This window comes from Bactrocera latifrons, unplaced genomic scaffold, assembly GCF_001853355.1.
Source record: "Bactrocera latifrons isolate USDA-ARS-PBARC rearing strain unplaced genomic scaffold, ASM185335v1 scaffold_21, whole genome shotgun sequence".
Taxonomy (NCBI): Eukaryota; Metazoa; Arthropoda; class Insecta; order Diptera; family Tephritidae; genus Bactrocera; species Bactrocera latifrons.
Genome location: NW_017535630.1, coordinates 952,165 through 970,624, shown reverse-complemented (window position 1 = coordinate 970,624; position 18,460 = coordinate 952,165). Strand labels below are relative to the sequence as shown.

The following is an 18,460-nucleotide window of genomic DNA, read 5'->3' as shown; positions in this document are numbered from 1 at the left end:
TATTTTAATTTAAAGACAAGTAGTTTTGGCACTTAAATTAAATAATTTGCGATGTGTACTTAATATTATTTTACATAAATTAAAATGAAATATTTTTTTAAGGTTTTGGAAATAATTTTTTCTTGTTTTGAGATTTTTATGGTTTTTTGCAAGTTACTTATTTTGTTTTATTGTTTTTTAATTAAAAAAACATAAATTATTTTTTCGTAAGTAAATTAATTAATTCATGAATAATTATTTGTGAATAATTTTTAAATCAAGTTTTGAATAACTATTTTATTTAATAGCAGAAAATTGTTGTTTTTGAAGTCAAAAACAATATTTAATTTACATTAGTTATTAGTTATTATAATATATGCATATAAAAAAATTTAATTTTGGAATTAAAAACATTATTTTATTTAAAATAAGTATTATTTGTTATTATTAGCAATATTTTTTAATTGAAAGATGAAAAGTTTTTAAATTTTTGCATATTTTTTGTTAACTTTTTGAAATTTTTTGAAATATATATTTCTTTAATTCTAGAACCGTGCTCGTCACTGCCGCCGTTGTATTGGCCGTTTCCGTGCCCACTATTGCGCCGTTTATGGGTCTCATTGGTGCTTTCTGCTTCTCCATACTTGGTCTCATATTCCCCGTAAGTATTCAATTGCACACGCATACGCACGAAACGCAATTAAGTATACTATAACCAAATATTTATTAATACATATTTTATTAATTGCTTGCAGGTTTTTATCGAGCTCATCACGCATTGGGACACCGGTTTCGGTGCCTACAACTGGATCCTATGGAAGAATGTCATCATTGGTTTCTGCGGTGTGGCCGCACTCATTTTCGGCTCCATGAGCGCTATCCAAGACATTATCAAAGTGTACGCGAGCGATCCCAATGCTAGTGTTGATATACAAGAGGCCCTCAACAACATTACAACAACCAGGCTTTAAGCTGCAGTATACATGTTATCAGCAATCTCCGGCTGTGTGGAGAGTTTTTTTTTGCATGTATTAGTACCACAAATCACTACGTCACCGCTATACCGTTGGATAATTTAATTGAGTTTTAATTATTTAGTATAAAGTAGAAAATAAACAATGTATACATATTTGTCGCTGGTAACTCTACAATGTATACCACATATGTATTTAGTATATAAAAGGTTATATGCCTGTATACATATGTATAGTTTCGTCAGTGAAAACAAGGTGCAACTATATTTTTTTAGATTAAAAAGACAACGGAAACGTTATTATGTATAGAAGTGCCTCTTTCTGTGTCTAAACAACATTTGTTTTAGTTATGCACACACATACATACATATATATATACAAGCAAATTTTTAACACTACATTGCCACTGTGGCAATTGTACTGTAAGTAATTGTAGTTAACGATTTCCGTTTATTCAATTTCAATGCATCCTATATACATATATACATACATATACATAGTAAATGCTAAGTGAAATGCTAGATGCTAGTAGAATTCCTAATTTCCAATTAAATAGTTTTAATTTTGCTGCAAATATATATGTATTGTATTTAAAATGCATGTAATGATTACTAATTACTCATTATGTTCTATTGTTGCAAGTTGCTTTTGTACACTAAATAAGTAGTAAACTTGAAATGAATTTTATTTTTTATTCTGTTTTAAAATATTTTTTGCTTTGTTTTTGTAAAATTTCACTAAATAGTATTCGATATCCGTAAGCCATCCATACTAAATTACTCAGCATATATTTTATCGAAATATTGTAAAAAAATATAGTAATTAAAGTAAGGAAGCGAAATCTTTTAAATATTAAATATATTGCTTTAGGTTGATAAGCAAAAACATGAAAAAAACTTTATATGTATATTATTTCTGAATTAAGGGACTGGAGAGACTATGCTTTTGAAAAACCCAAACTTTTGTTTTTTTTTTTTTGGTTTCAAGTACACCTTATGGCCCAAATAACTTTATTCAATTGGTAGAAGAGTTCGAATAATAGGTGAATCGTAGGGATTAGTTAAGCTCACCACGAAAAACTTTTCAATTTTTTCCCCGTCGACCGGAGAGACCTTTTGTCAAAGGCAAGTAGATATACATTGTGAAAGAAGTAACCAGAAGTTGTAAATAAAACGCAAACTATTTAATTATTCATCAATATCTATTTTGTTGCCTTCAAATTAATCCTCACCGGATGTAATACGCTTATGTCAACGATTTTCCAGTCCTCGAAACACTTTTCATAAGCACTTTTTGGGACGGCCTTCAGCTCGCTCAGCGAATTTTGTTTTATCTCTGCGATCGACTGAAAACGGGTTACAATTTCAGTTTGCAGAGCAAGAAAAACTCACGAGGGCCCAAATCTGAATAATTCGGTGTTTGATAGATGGTATTCCTTGTGTTTTTGGCTTTAAATTCGGTCACAATCGTGCCTCTTTTTGAACAAACATTGCGCTTTATCGGGACGAGTCGAGGAAGAACGCGTTTCATACGCAATATGTATATCTACCAAAATCATTCGGACGGACTCACGAGAGATGTCGAGTTCTGTTGACATCTATCTAACACTTGTCTGACGAATTTCAAGCACCATATCCTTCAATTTATAATATTTTCATCAATTGAAGAGGTCGGAGGTTGTCCAGAACGAGGCTTGTCTTTGAAGGCTTTTAAATAACCTTTCCTACATTCGTAAGAATTCCTCACACGAAATTTTGTTAGAAATACAAAATTTGAAAGAAATTCTTTGTTCGATAATTTTATCCATTGTAAAAATCGCAATGCACTACTGAAGTGTACTGACTTAACCCGCTGCTGTAAACAAACCTGTTGACAGATCGCGCTCATATGTCTACATATTAATTAAGGACAGTTCTACTAACTTAGCAATTAGCATTTAATTACAACTACCGGGAGCTTTTTTGTCACAATGTACATATTTGGCATTATTTTTTAGGAAAGTAGTGATTCCGAACATTGGTCGACATTTTGTGTCAAAATACCAGTAGTAATACTTTATACATTCAAGTTCATGTTGAATAATGTCCGAAATGGAGAAATTCGATACCCTGTTCATTAGTTAAAACATAAACTGTTAAGATTAAATCCCTTAACCAGCTTTGAAGGGACTGAGAATGGTTAGCAGCTGCAAAACGCGTTGTAGTTATGAATATTCTTCTGTTTTACTGGCGTAGTTATGAGTTAGTTCGTTAGTTTTAAACTAGACGTAATTGCATTAAACATTTAAGTGAATTAATTCATACTCAACAATATAATCACAACAAGGTGAATTCGTAAATATCAACTGTGCCTCACTTGCATATACTATCTCATCAAATTTGACCCGAGCTGATAAAAAAACTATTTCAAAACAAATCTCTATTATTTATTCAAAACAGGCTCTTGAGTAAATACAAGCTGCCAACTTTTAATCTAAATTTCAAAACACTTACTGTAAGCCTCGGCTGGGATGTCCTTCAGTGCCTTCAGCGAATTGTAGTTTTTACGGCGTTCATTTTTGGAGCGCCATTTGCTTAACTGATAGACAGTTTCGACGTCATATTCTTGAACACACGTGTGTGAACCAATCACTAGTAATGATGAGTTTTATAAGTGTCAGATGCTCAGCTACTTTGTCCAGCACCTCTTATGCGACCATAGCGCAAGATATTATATGTTGAGATCCTTTGCGCTCTCTCTTTGTTGAAAACACAACGACTTTCAAGCACTGCTTTCTTAAATTTTCGATGTTAACGTCATTAACAGAGGTGGATGGACGACTCGCACATGGCAAGTTCTCGATGGCTTCATGATATTTAATACAGATGAAGGAAAATTATCATTTCGGCTTGTGCGCGCTCAGTTTAAACGGACAAGTCCGAGTCAAATTTGATGATTACCATAGGTACTGTATGTATGCGTACATGAGACTAATAGTACATAATACATAACTATCTGTTAAATAAGTAAATATCGGCGCTAAAAAGTCATAACAGTTAAATTGTAAAGCGAACATTTGAAAGCTAGATTTGAGTACCTAAAAGCATATTTTTCAACTTAAAGTGTTGAATTTTTCGAAGACTTAGTAAATACACCGCTGAAAAGAGAGAAAACCCTGGGTTACCAGTAAAACAAGAAATCAACTGTGTTCGATCACGTTTTTAACCTCTATAGTTATATATATATATTTATATGTATATATAAAATATGTATACACATATGTAATATTATTTTTGATGCGTTTGTTTTTTAATAAAAGCATGTTGAGATGCTGCTGAATATTACATTTAAAACAATGTAGTTTCATTTTCCCATCGGAAAATCGTCAATTGGAAAATGACTGTTTCAAAAGCATTTTGCCGCCATATTGAAATTAACTCTTAATATTCTTCAATTTCGATTTTTTTTCATCTTTTAGCAACTTTACACTGGCTCCGGATTAAAATGTAGACAGGGGCTAGAAGGCTTTGAGAACTTCAGAGAGAGTTTAAGTCAATGAGCTCTTTCTAGTGTCGTAATTCTCTAGCGGAACTTGTGAGCGATACAAATTTGTTGGTAGTGATCATTTGTTGAGAACGAGCCTTATTTTTTGTGTTTTTTTATTCTTTCGTTGTGTTGAAAATTTTGTACCGAAAAGTAATGATTTGCGGAAAGCATTAATTCTTTCTTTCCATTCGAAGAACAGTGCTGAAGAGTCGCATCGAATGCTTGTCGAGGCATAGAACGATCTTGCTCAATTAGAAGCAAAATGCAAAAGATGGATTCAACGGTTCAGATATAATGATTTTGATGTGAGAAATGAAGAACGTGGAAGGCCATCATAAAAGTTTGACGACGCCGAATTGCAAGCAATGTAGAAAGAGACAAAAGCAATAAGTAAAAGTATAGAAAATGGCTGCCACAAGAATTGAGTGACATACAAATGGGAAACCGAAAAGAAAATGTTAAATTTTGCTTCAAAGATACGAAAGAAAATGAGTTATGCACCCGAACTATCACAGGCTATCAAAAATGGATTTATTGTGAGAAACCTAAACAGAGAAGATGGGTTAATCCGAGACAATCATCAACATCAACTGCAAAAACAGATCGATTCGATAAGAAGGCAATGCTCTGTGTTTGGTGGGATCAGAAGGGTGTGGTATATCATGAGTTTCTAAAATGTGGTGAAACTGTTAATACTAATCGCTGTAGAACAACAAATGATCAACTTGAGCCAAGCATTGATCGAAATGACCATAATTACCCTGAAGACACGGCAAACTAATTTTGTTACAACACAATGAAACTGCACACAGAGCAAATTCGGGTCAGAGTACAGTCAAAGGACTTGGCTGGGAACTGCTACCGCACCCGCCGTATTTAACAGACTTGAAACCTTCCGATTACCATTTGCTTGTCTGATTAGTTTGCTACAAAAGACGATCATTTCTTTTGGCATAGTGTGCACGAATTGAGAGAAATATGGTGGAAATGTGTAAATCGTCATTGCTTTTAACATTTTTTTTAACTTTTCCATTCAAAATTATCATTTAATTTTCACAAAAAACTCTCATTTCATGCCGATACATCTGGCATTTGAAGTTTCAGTCCAATCAAATTAACAAACGGTATCCAAAAATTGAAAGGACTTTTTCATTGACTACTTTGGAAAGGTCAAATCTAAGAAGGCCGACTTTTAAAGATCTTTTTGAAGGAAGATATTGAAAAAACGTTTCTATTTGAAAGAGAATAAAGTGTTGTTTCGTTTAGAAATGAGGCATAAATTAATGGTATTGATGCCAAAATTGCAAAGATTGCAATTTATCGCTTTGGACAGAACTTCGGAAAGAATGCTCGCTGGAAATAAATTGAACCACATTGAAGATGTAATTGCCGTGACTGAGACCAATTTGAAAACAAAATAATAATCGTATTGCAAAAATGGCACCGAAAGAAAATCCCTAAAGTTGATGTATCGCTCTTGAAAGGCAAATTTTGTAAAAAAAAAAATCTCAACGGCAACACGAACAATTCAAATTTTAAGTAACGGGTCGTAGATAAAATTTATAAAAATAATAGAATAAAAAAAGTTTGTGGGCATGTGTACTGGCTACTGAGATCGCTTGTGATTCATTTTAGCCGAGTGACGAACCCTCCGTTTTCTACCCAGTCGGCATAAGCGATCTTTGAAGACTAAGCCACAAGTATACAAGTTATTTAATTAGGAATCTTAATAAAGAAAACGAAAAAGTATATAGACAAGCGAAAACATTTATATATTTATTTATGCATTGCACCAATGGTACATGAGTTGCATACATATTTACGTAACATTTATTATATATATTTACTTCTTATAACGTGCAATTATTATTTCTAAGAAAAATACAATAAAAGCAATAAGTTCACCGCCAAAAAGTAAATAGAAAACAATGCCAAATTTTTCCAAATCCAAACTTTTGGAATTACCACCACGCTGTATTTTCAACGGTCCATTGGAATCCGTTAGAGCATTGCCATACCAACGTGAAATTAAGCCACTACTGCGTACCATCGCAATGACGTTGTTGAAAGGCTTTACAAGGTACGAATGATGCTGAAAGTAAGCACAAATCTCCGGCAGTTGCACCGTTTCGGGAACCTGATCGAAAACGCCAATTATCTGGCGCTTGCGTTCAAAGTAATGCATACGTGCAATAGTCGCCAGTGTTGCCACATTGCCAGTCGAATTCAAAAGCTCCTCAAAGACCGAACTCACATCTGAAGAGTTAAGTCCTTTTATGCGGTTTTTGGGTATACGCATGTCAGGCAGCCAATATGTCAGATTCATTGTGTTGTGTATCAAAAATGTATAATTATTGCGCTGTAAATCGTTTATGGTGTGTGGCAAGCCTGGTGATGGGCGATTGTACGAAACGAACAATTTTGCCTGATATGTGCTGCTGATAAATACAAAACCGACGTACCAGAAAGTAATCCCGAAGCGTACTAAGTAATTTCTGGTTAAAACTGCACGAGGTTCGCCGAAAATGCTGCCAATTATGTCCAACCAATTGCCGTATTGATAACGCAAGTGTAAGATGCACATAAATAATATGACGGTGGCAATCATCAGCAGCAGCGCCAGCCAAGTATTCAACTGAAAGGGATCCAGCAACCACATGAGGTCGGGCGGCGGTGGATGTCGCTTAACAATAACAACCAAAGCGGTGGTGAAATACGATAGACCCTCCTCCAAGAAGTTAATGCGATGTGCAGCATAGAAGAAGTAACCCATAAGCACATCAACATGATTTTGATCCAGTAGATAGTAGGGACCCGTCATTGTACCGTTGGGATAAACATCACCGCAATCATGGGCAGGACTTATAATCGGTTCTATGCGAAAATTCAAATGCTCGGCAAGGGCGTTCAATAATTTCGCCTCAACACCTTTCATTATTAGCGTACCGCTATTAGTATCATTATGGTATGTGAAAAATGGCGGCACATTACGCGATAACACACGTAGGCTGCAATTATGAAAGTTCGTCAATTTATTCGGAAAGAGTTCGGTGTTAATGAAACGTCCATTTATAAAACGATTTACAAGTATCGGCTTTACAATGCGACAGTGCTCTTTACTGAACACTTCGAATGAGTACACTGCATAGCCTTTCGCTTCAGTGTTCGGCATTATAATGATTACATTTATAATGTTGAGAGAAAACATTTTTTCTAGAATCTTTTTTATATGCCAGGCGGCATTCTTTTCATTGATTTGCTCTAAGATAATGGCATAGTAGCCTGCGTTGCTGCTGAAATGCTCCTTTTTGTACGGCAAAATGTTGCTGAGCAAGAAGAGAAGAATGGACGGGCAATAATTAATAATTAATAACAATAATTACAGAAATTAACTTAAGCATTGGTGCACAAATTCTATTTTTTCACAAGTAATAACGTCGAATGGTTCAAAAGTCACAAGTACATGATAATCCTAATAGAACCTAGAACCCCTTTTTGATCTAAAAACTTTCTTTATTTCAGAATTAATTGTGAGGTTTAACTTTAGATCTATTCGACCTATTCATAATATCATGTTACATGTACTTGTATAGTATGTCGGGATATAAGTAAGAAAACCGCATCCATTGCCAGTAAATTCTTGGCCATCCCGCTAATCGCTTAACGCTAGCGAGTAAGTTCTTCCACTGACACAGAGAAGTTCTGTGATCTACATGTCGGCCTGGAGACGACCTTTGCAATGAAAATATGGATAAGATTTGGAAACTGGAACATTGTGACCTTGCAGGGTTAACAGGAACATATATAGGGTAGTCGAAAAAAGTCTTTTCGTATCTCTAATCAAACTTCCATTTATTTTTTATATTTATAATGAATTTTTATATTTATAATGAATTGTACCATTTTGTTCGATCACTTTTTGCCATTATCCGCTAGACACATTATTCCATCAGAGTAAAACTTTACTGGTTTCTCAGCGAAAAACTGCGACAAGTAATTTTTACAGGCCTCTTTTGAAGATAACTTTACTCCATTAAGCCATTAAGGGAGTTCTGCATTGACCGAAACAAATGGTAGTCCGATGGTGCAAAGTCAGGGTTATGTGGTGGATGTATTAAAACTTTCCAGCCAAACTCTCCCAGTTTTTGCAGAGTCATCAAAGATGTTTGCGGTCTAACGTTGTCCTCATCGAAGACGTAGCCTTTTCTGTTGATCAGTTCTGGCCGTTTTTTTTTGTTTTTTGAGTGCTTGCTTCAATCTCATCAGTTGTTGACAGCAAAGTGTAGAATCAATCGTTCGACAAGGCTGAATCGACTCATAGTAGATGATTCCTTTCCAATCCCAACAAACACTCAGCATAACCTTTCGAGGCGTCAATCCTGGCTTTACGACCATTTGTTGAGCTTCGCCATGCTTCGTCCGTGATCTTTTCGCACATTATTGTCGTATTTGATCCACCTTTCGTCTCCTGTTACCATTCGCTTCAGAAGTGATTCGATTTCATTTCGTTTCAGCAAAGAATCGCAGATGTTAATTCGGTCCATTAAATTTCCCACAGAAAATTCATGTGGTACCCAAACATCGATTTTCTTTTTGTAGTTAGCCTTTTTAAAATGGTTTAAAACCGTTTGATGATTAATATTAAGTTTTTTAGCGATGTCACGGTTGCTTATGTGACGGATCTAGTCAATTTTTTAATAATTTCATCGACTTCTTCAACTGTAGGTCGACCAGAGCGAGGTGCATCTTTCACATCGAAATAGCCAGAACAGAAGCGAGCGAACCGTTGTTGCGCTACAAGAACTGATACAGCTTCGTCTCCGTAAAGTTCACAAATTTCTAGAGCTCGCAAAGTCTTAGTTAGGAGTCATTCAAGCCGTTATTTCAAAGGTTTAAAACAGCCTGATACATTCCAAAGCAAGGAAAATTGATGCCTTATGAGCTGAAGCCAAAGCCGCTTGGCGATTTTCCATGTCAGAAATATTGCTTAAACGCTACAAAAAGGATTCGTCTCTGCATATTATGTGAAGCATGGCTAACCACTCAAATCAATGCCAAAGCCAAATAACCCTGACGCCATGGTAATGTATTTTATGTGATGAGAAGGGTTTGCAGGCACGAGGCAATAATGTTGCAAGTTCGGTTAAACTATTTGATAGCGGCTGGGAAGCTATACTTAATCCACATTATAATGCCGCTCCTTCGATCGTAATTAGCATTTGTTCAGGTCGATGCAGAACGGCCTTACTGGAATACGACTGCATCAATATGGACTATCAAAAATATAACTGATTCATTACTGGTTACCAAATAATTTGGGAGAAAATTCAAAAATTTCTAAAAGTTGGGGAAGATGTTATGGCTTATATGTTTTCTTTAAACAATCGTTTAAATTTTGAAAACGAATCGCATAAATATAGTTCTAGGCGCTTAGTTCGAGGGTCCTCTGCCACGAGCTCTAGATCAGTAATTTTTTTAGTTTTGATAAATGAAAAAAAACCGTTTACACAAATTTTAAGACACATGATCGGAGTGCCAACCGAATATGAGAGCTTACAATCAATTAACGTGTAGTCGGCAGTTATCAGCAAAGCGTTGTCTTCTAGAAATCTTCTATGATTAGGAATACTTTCCTAATAGATATCATGGAAAACTACAACAGACGCGATAAATACTTTTCAGAGGATAGATTCAGTTAGAAAAACGGAATAAAATTCCTGAGCTGAAGAACAAAAACCTCTTGATGTTAATAATATTCGAATGTTGTAACCTAATATGTAGGAGAATAAGTCAAACTTTTAATCTACACTGTATTGTTCATTAAACACTCGAACTTGGATAATTTTTATAAATAATGTAATATCTCATTAATCTATCGTGATTGATTGATGTGTTCATAAATACACTACTTTCTAAAAATGTGTCAACTTACTCCAATGCCTGAAATGAGTCCACATACCACAAATTATGCAGACAATCTTTATTATTGCGTAGATATTTATCGCCAATGGTTATGCGAAAAGTTAGTTTAGTCGAATTTCGTAACGCATCTGTTAGATGATGTAGAATCACATACTTTCAAAATATGGCCCTTTTCAATTGAACTCGCACATGTAATACATTTGTTTTCTCTTCGAAGTATTGCTTGAGGGTTTCTTCGAGTGTCCGACCATGATGGTGTGGCCTAAGATGCCATTGTGGTTCTAGAATAGAGGGTTTTGATGCTCCTCGCAAGACAAACACGGCTATGACCGCAAGAATTGAATATTTCACGATTAACATACTGGCTGGAGTTCGAAAGTAAAACTGAAAGAATTTCAACCCTTTTCGCAGAAATACCAAGTAGAATGTGTAATTATAAGAAGAAGAAAATGCAAATCACGTCAACTGATTGGACATACGATGGTGTGAAATATTTATAAGAAGAATTTTCAATTTTATTCTTAACGAATAGCTTTGAGATGGTTAATTATGAAAGAAGTTATTAAATTCAATGAGCGGAAATATGTGACTGAATATTCAGTTAGTTTATTTAGTATTATATTCATAATTATCTTTAAATTATGTTTATGAGAGCGATTTTTCCAATGGGATGGCCTTCAGCTCCTTTAGAAAAATTTGTTTATCTCTTCAATCGACTAAAAATAGTTCTATGGAGCGACAGTTTCGGTTTGTGGAACAATTCATTGCGTCTTTGGCTTTAAATCGGTCACAATCGTGGCGCTTCTAAAAAATAATATTTCCTTATGATAAGCGAAACGATTATTAACGATATGTGCACCTCACATAGTGTAAAATTCCACGCCTTTACCTTTACCACAACAAGTTCCTGAGGCTCCTTGAGTTTAACAAAACAAAAATCAAATTCAACTTTTGCTTCTCCATTCATTACTTGGTACTTGGCTTGCACTTAACATTGATCTAGATTTCATTGTGGGTTTGACATTGAACTGTATCACAATGGTGCACATTAGCGAGTATGACACTTCAGCCGTCACGTCAATTTTCTTCGGTCTTGTGCCATAAGCAAATACAAATCAAGTACTTGTAATAAGTGGACAATATTTTAATTGATGAAATAGCAAGAAAAACAATATTTACTGAGACGGTAGCTGAAAGACGAAACAAATTAACAAACGAATGCAATTAGCCAAAAATGGAAAAGCGCCAATAGCGGAGAGCAAATATTATTTTTACTTCAGCTTTAAGTATCGTGCCTGTGGTTATAAGCCAGTAAAGCAACAAAGTCTTTTACTTTCAATGTTCAAAATAAATGGACGCTAAAGATCTTTCACGTGACAACTCAAGTATGCCTTCGGTTGACGATTGTTAGCGTCGTGCTGCCTTTGAGCATCGCTCTGAATGCATCCTCTTAGTTTAACAAGTGTAATTAGAGCTGACCATCGTATAATTTGAAAGTGTGGACTTTCTTTATTTAATTTAAAAAATATTGGCTTATTTTTCAATATTTTGGCAGGTTAGTTTCCGTTCTATAAAAACCGCAACAAAAACATCATTTTTATATGGATCTCAAAGATTTTTTGTCAAAATTCATTATTTTTTCTTTCTTCGAAATATTTTAAATATTCTGTGGTTATTTAAACGATTTAACTAACCTTCTCACTAAAATATATAAATTTTGTTCAAATTTTATAAAAAGAAGAGAATTTGCAACATTTTCTCTAACTGCAACATGCAACTAACAGTATAATGTAATAGTCCGTGTAGATGCGAACCATTCCGACGGTATCACACCAAAAGTAAGCGTAGTAAGGGTACGCAGCTTAAAGAATTTGTGTAGAGGTGGTTATGGATTTGGAGGATCTCAAGAAACATACGGACTGAACCTCAAAGAGTTTAGAAAGTTTCACAACTCTATAAGCTTCTTAGAACAATTATCTTAATAATTATCTAATGATTCCTTATTTAAATTTATCTATATTTACATGTGGAAAAATTTTCTGCTTTTGTAGTAAAGACACTCAACAACATGGTTTAAGTATCAGCTAAAATCCTGAATATTATTGAAACGAATTATAAATATATTCAAGTTAACTTGACAAGAACGGGCTACTTCAGTAGTAATACATATCCAAATGGTTTAAATAAATTTTAGATTTAAAATATATGACAACAATTCTGTCTTTCAGGTCGAAATTGTTGGCATAACAAAAGTCGCCAAGTGGGCTTCTGCTCTAGCAAGCAAATCCATTAAATTTCTGTTGGATAGCCAGCGGCATTTTAGGTTATTCGCAATGCCTGTACTTAGTCCTACCGTGTTAGGTTATGCAAGGAGGAAAAAGCTGAACTCTTAGTAGGAAACTTGACAAAAATTTTCTGAGTACCCTGTCATATAGGAAAAGATAAAAACGAGGTGGACAAGTTGACATGCTCGTGAGCAGCCAGGAACATAACTCCCCTAAGCTGCCTTAGACCGTTCAGCCCTTTGAAGCAGTGAACGCTACTGAAACACATCAAGTTTAGGAAAATTTGTAACATGAGTTGATGATGAACTGTTCAAAAAGTTTCTACTTTTAGCCAAGAGGAAGCTTAGTAACTTTGCACGTTTCGTTATAGAGTACCTATCTCTAAAATTCCACTTTATACAAATTTTTAAAACCCGATCTGTCAAGCAGTTTGTCTACAGCGGCTTCTTAAGTGGGTACACCTCAGAAGTGCATTGCATTTTTTACAATGAATACAAATATCAAACAAACAATTTATCTCAAATTTTGTATTTCTGATTAAAATTCGTGTGTGGAATCGCTGCGAATATTGGAAAAGACTGAGGGTGATTCAGTTTTATCAAATACACGAGCCTACGAGTGTTACAAAGCCTTCAAAGACGGTCGATATATCATTGAAGACATGTCTCGTTTTGGACGACCTTCGACCTCTTCAAGTGTTAAAAATATTAAAAAAGTATAGGATATTGTACTCAAAAATTGTCTGGCAAAGGTTAGAGAGATGACAAGAGAGCTCGACATCTCTCGCGAGTACATTCGAATGATTTTGGTGAATATTTCGGGTATGAAAGACGTTCTTGCTCGACTTGTCGCGATAAAGCTGCATTTTTTGTTTTCAGAAAGAGTACCATAAACAGATTTCTTTGGACATGCTTGATCGTGCGACTATCGATCTCACATTCAAGGAGAGCCTTATAACAGCCTATGAGACACGAGCTTATGAGTTTGACAGGCAAAAAAGTCAACAATCATCGGAATGGCACCCGTTTTCAGCCGATCGAAGAGATAAAACAAAATTGGCTGAAAGAGTTGAAAAGTGTTTCGAAGACCTGAAAAATCATTGGCATAAGTGTATTACATCTGGTGGGGATTAATTGAAGGCGACAAAAGAAATATTGATGAATAATTAAATATTTTTCGTTTTATTTACAATTTCCGGATACTTTTTGAGCACGATAAAGTCATAACATTTCACTGCATTAGATTAATTTTTGTGGGGCTACGTCTATGAATTGGATTATGCTGATTCATAGTCTGCAAATTACTATCGTGGAGGCAACGTTACCGACACATTCGCTTTTCTATTAACTGAAGTAGATGAAGTTGATCGCTGATGAATGAGCAAATCCAAAGTGAAAACGACGCTCATTGTTTTTTTTTCTTTTTTATTTTGGCATCAAAGGCATCGGCCCGATATGAATTTGTTCGTCCTGGACAAACCTTCGACGAAAAATTTTACCTGGAAGTCTTCAATATACTCAAATGAAGGGTCGATCGAGTCGAACAAGACATCGCAGTTGATTGGAAGTTGCACCACGACAACGCCCCGGCTCTCACCGCCTCTATTATGAACGCTTCTGCAGCGGCTCTACGGCCCACATGTGGGCCCCGAACTTTTTGTTTCCTTGCCTGAAAATCCTGATTAAAGGGGATCCAAACAGCATGCACCTCGACTCTCAAGGCTATTCCAGAGAATGCCTTCCGTAACGTCTTCAATGCTTGGAAATCGCAGTTTCAGCGCTAAATTTAAGGATTTGTAACGATTGGTTCAATAAATTTTTTTAAATCGACTTAATCCTATTACTTTCCGGACAAACCCTGTACATGCTGAAGCATTTCCATTTGGTCATATCCATCTATAAATACGCTAACTAACCTCACAGTTTTTGAGAGACTGATCTGAAATTTGGAGCATGTTCTTTCCTCTCCAAGAATATGTTAATTTGTCGAAATCACAAATATCAGATCGTAATAGAATATAGCTGTCATACAAACTCTTCGATGAAAATTAAGTCCTGCTATGAAAAACTTTTTTATTTGACAAGATATCTTAACAAGATTTGGTATGAAAAATTTTCCAAAATAATGCCACGTTCTCTGTGAACAGATCGAATTGCTATAGCATATAGCTGCTATACAAATTGAGTCTTAGAAATCAAGTCCCGGTAAGGAAAATTGTTTTGGTGGAAAAGGTGTTATAGTGCAATCGAAGTTTTTTATTTTTTGTAGTGTAACTTGTAACGGTTATTAACTCATTACATTACATCTTTATACCAGATATGAAAAATTCAAGTTAATTTGAAGTGATGAAGCCGTTAACATTTTTAGATATTTAATCAAATAAAATTTTTTTTTGGAACATCAAATATTCAGTTATTAATATGTAGATATTAATACATATATATCATATGTAAGCATCTGTATATATACATTTATTTATGAATAGATAAGTATATATTTTCCATCTTCAAAACAGTTAGATGTAAATAACATTGCTCTCGCACACCAATACACATGCAGTGTAAACAATAAAAATTTTAAACATTCGCAAAATTCGCGCAAATCACTCTGAGCCATTTATTTCTGTCGGCAAACAAAAGACTTAAGCGACAAACTGCAAAGACGTTCACTTTCAGCAGACCTGCGCAAGTACAGAATGATTAACACAGTTGTTGTATTTATGTATGTGTGTACGTAATCCGTTTGAATGGCGCGGCATTAAAATCTCGTGACCAAGTTTCAAGTACAGTAAGCGTGGCAAGCAAAGCAGAGCGCTTGAAATCGATCTCCAGCTCTATAAATCCGTATATATGTACATAAGTACCGCTATAAATGTCTGTACTTTTTTATGTTTATATATACATAAAAATATATACTTGTGGCTACAACTAAATAAAGCGTTTCGTCTCATTGTCTCATTCGCTTAACCCATTGCGGTTGGCGGCAAACATCAACTCAAAGATGCGATCACGCGGCGTTGGCTGGCGGTGTCCGCCACCGCAGCAGTCAAAAATGCTGGCGCTGATTACACAACTCGCCAATGCAAATAACAAGATTAATTATTATAATTTGACTGAAAGACTTGAGTTTGCGCCATCAAAATAGCTGCAAGTGCTGTGTTGAGGTGTTCATTTTGTTGTTGGGATTTTCTGTTGAATGCAAACATTAATCTATCGTATTCAATTGATAGACCACCGCCGGCGTGCTGTTGCGTTCTGTTTCTACTTCATTGTCTAGGTTCATGTTTGATCCGCTGTGGCTGAAGCGGCTGCCGCGTCGGTGGCACGTTCACTCACTCAATGCAAAGGCGACGTTTTGCATAGCTGTGATATTAATTAGGTTTACGAGGAAACATTTGCACCATTCACCATTGAAGCGTTGCTACAATTTGCCAACTATCGCTTCATCGGCTGGTCGTTCATCCGCAGTTTTCGCGCAGCATCGCCTTTTGCTCTAAAAACAATGGAATTAAAAAAATAGAAGAAGGCAATCCCTTTCGAATTTCGGCGGCTACTACCGGTAGCCAAGTGCATATGCGTGCCCTGTAGGGAAAACTTTTATTGAAAATTTATGAGAAGGATTCTTTTCTTTTGGCACTACAACCGTTGGCCTGTTTGGTCTGAAAATACAAAAATTTGCCAGTTACGTCTCTCGCTTGCTTACATTTCTAGTGCAGACAGCTCCCTATGTCTTTTGTCTTCGCCTTTCTTTCAAATGCATAAGGGCGCTTGCATCTGTTTTTCATTTGAATACTCGAATTTAATCATCTCCGTTCGTCATTGTCCATATTTCTGCGCTGTTTAATAGTACGGGAATGATAAGAAATTTATGCAACGATCCCAAAGTAGCATCTATTGGCAATAATAATTCTGCGCTTAATTGCCAAGATTATATAGTTGATGTTATTTAAACTGGTTCCGAGATAGCCAATGCTGGGTTACTGGGTTTCGGCTCATCATACTCAAGTGGTGGCAAGATGAGACTACTAGTCCAGATCTAGATCTATCAAAATCCTAAAAAAAATACGTCTATGTCCAATTCCAGCCCAGAGTTCAGTCTAGACCGCGAAGGCCACAAGTCTTTACGCATTATCCAATATGCAGCAACTTGTATAATATATATTCATCTCTCTCACACATTGGAACATTTCCGAGAAAGTTTGTTTTTTTGCCCTCGCTTACGAAACGCAGCAAGCAGGAGATCTGCTGAGCGTAGGAGTTCTAACTGGACACTGTACGAATATCTATGCAGTTTCTCCTCCATTGTACACCCAATGCACGACTGAGGCTGAAGCATCTCGGCATCCCTCCCTATAGGCCACAAAAGCTCACCTAGTCGACTTGTTAACCCCTTCACACAGCGACTACCTTGTAAAGCCCTCCCCAACTGCGGCAATTTGATGTCAGCTGACTTGCCAGTACAACAACACACCGCTACTTCAGTACAGTTAAGTGTCGCAATTGTTGTTACATATACATAATGACTGTGACTGCAGATGAACACTTTGCACGTCTTCACTGTTGAGTTGAGCAAATTGTTGGATGTTGTTCTCCAAATGTGTTATTTCGTTGGTTTACGTCGTCGCGAGCACATCAGTTTTAACCGTTAAACGCAGTATTCGCACCGTGCAACAGTATTTTCGAAAACTTCGCGTATACTTTTTTTTTTTATAAATATTAACGTAAATTCTGTTTTTATAAATTTATAATAATATCTTTAAAAAAATTATAATTTTGAAATTTAAGAAAAGAAAAATGAAATTTGGATTGCAAAGCATTGGTAAAAATCAGTGACAAAGTCATCATCGTCTATATAAATAATCCACTCGTTTTAGCTATTATATGCAAATAAGTCTGATGGGAAGCGCCCGAGTGCATTAGTGTGTGTAAAATAATAAAATCAAGATTGGTTGCAGCTGCAAGAATCGATTGCAAGAATTAATGGTTTTTCAAATTCATTTGTATGCCAACAATTGAAGCAATAAAACCGCCGTTAGCTAAAGCTTAATGCTAAGTGTAATTGTTATTTGGCAATGATTGAGGAATTCTGGTGGTTATTCTAGTGGGAAAAAATAAAACATTAAAGAGTGAAATTGTTCATAAAATTTTAAGAAGATAATATTATAAACAAATATAAAATATTAAAAAAAAAAATAAATAAAGTGCATAAATTATATAAAACATGTGTTTAAGTCAAAATCATTTTTTCGTATTATTTCTGACCGCAGTTCTAACAGTTACAGCGGCTGTGGATCGGAATCCGAAAGTAAGTGATATTCGATTTTAAAAAATAGTTTTGATTTTTTTACATTAAGTAAAGCGGCAAATGTTATTATATTTATTTAAATAGAAACAACTTACTTTTAAGATCAAGTTTAAGTTATTTCAATCTACAATAGGCTAAATAACTGAGGTTTTATAAAGTTTTTAAACGCCATAAGATCTATGTATAAATGAATCTATGTAAATGGGTATGTGGGCACGAGAAATCTGTACCACTAGGTTTGACCTTGGTGGAAATGTTTCGTATATTTTAAAGCTTTAACGAATTTTATAACTAATCCTCACGAAAGGAATATTTATGTTCAAATTAGTTTTTAAATTAGTTATTGTTCGCAGTTATGATCCGATTATCTGGACAGTAATTTCTTTATATGTGGATGAACATAGCTTGACTTATATGTTTATTCATTGTATTTTCCAAAAAATTAAAAAAAAAAGCCAATTTAAATACTAA

General features: G+C 35.1%; 3 protein-coding genes across 3 annotated transcripts in view; 2 read left to right on the top strand and 1 right to left on the bottom strand.

Moving 5' to 3' along the window:
* Positions 1-1,042, top strand: part of LOC108968355 (proton-coupled amino acid transporter-like protein pathetic) — a gene marked incomplete in the record, with an annotated part of 39,034 nt that extends 37,992 nt beyond the window's left edge. The window contains 2 exon segments of the mRNA XM_018932343.1: positions 529-640; positions 735-1,042. Of these exon segments, the coding sequence (XP_018787888.1) occupies positions 529-640; positions 735-950 (328 nt within the window).
* A 5,279-nt stretch (positions 1,043-6,321) lies between these two features.
* On the bottom strand, positions 6,322-7,650 carry LOC108968307 (glutamate receptor ionotropic, kainate 5-like). Its single transcript, XM_018932255.1, has one exon. It carries the CDS (start codon positions 7,648-7,650, stop codon positions 6,322-6,324), a length of 1,329 nt encoding a protein of 442 aa, XP_018787800.1.
* A 10,255-nt stretch (positions 7,651-17,905) lies between these two features.
* LOC108968306 overlaps positions 17,906-18,460 on the top strand; it is a 14,458-nt gene continuing 13,903 nt past the window's right edge. Inside the window, exon 1 of the mRNA XM_018932254.1 lies at positions 17,906-17,989. Coding sequence (XP_018787799.1) covers positions 17,906-17,989 — 84 coding nt within the window. The remainder of the gene's footprint in view (positions 17,990-18,460) is intronic.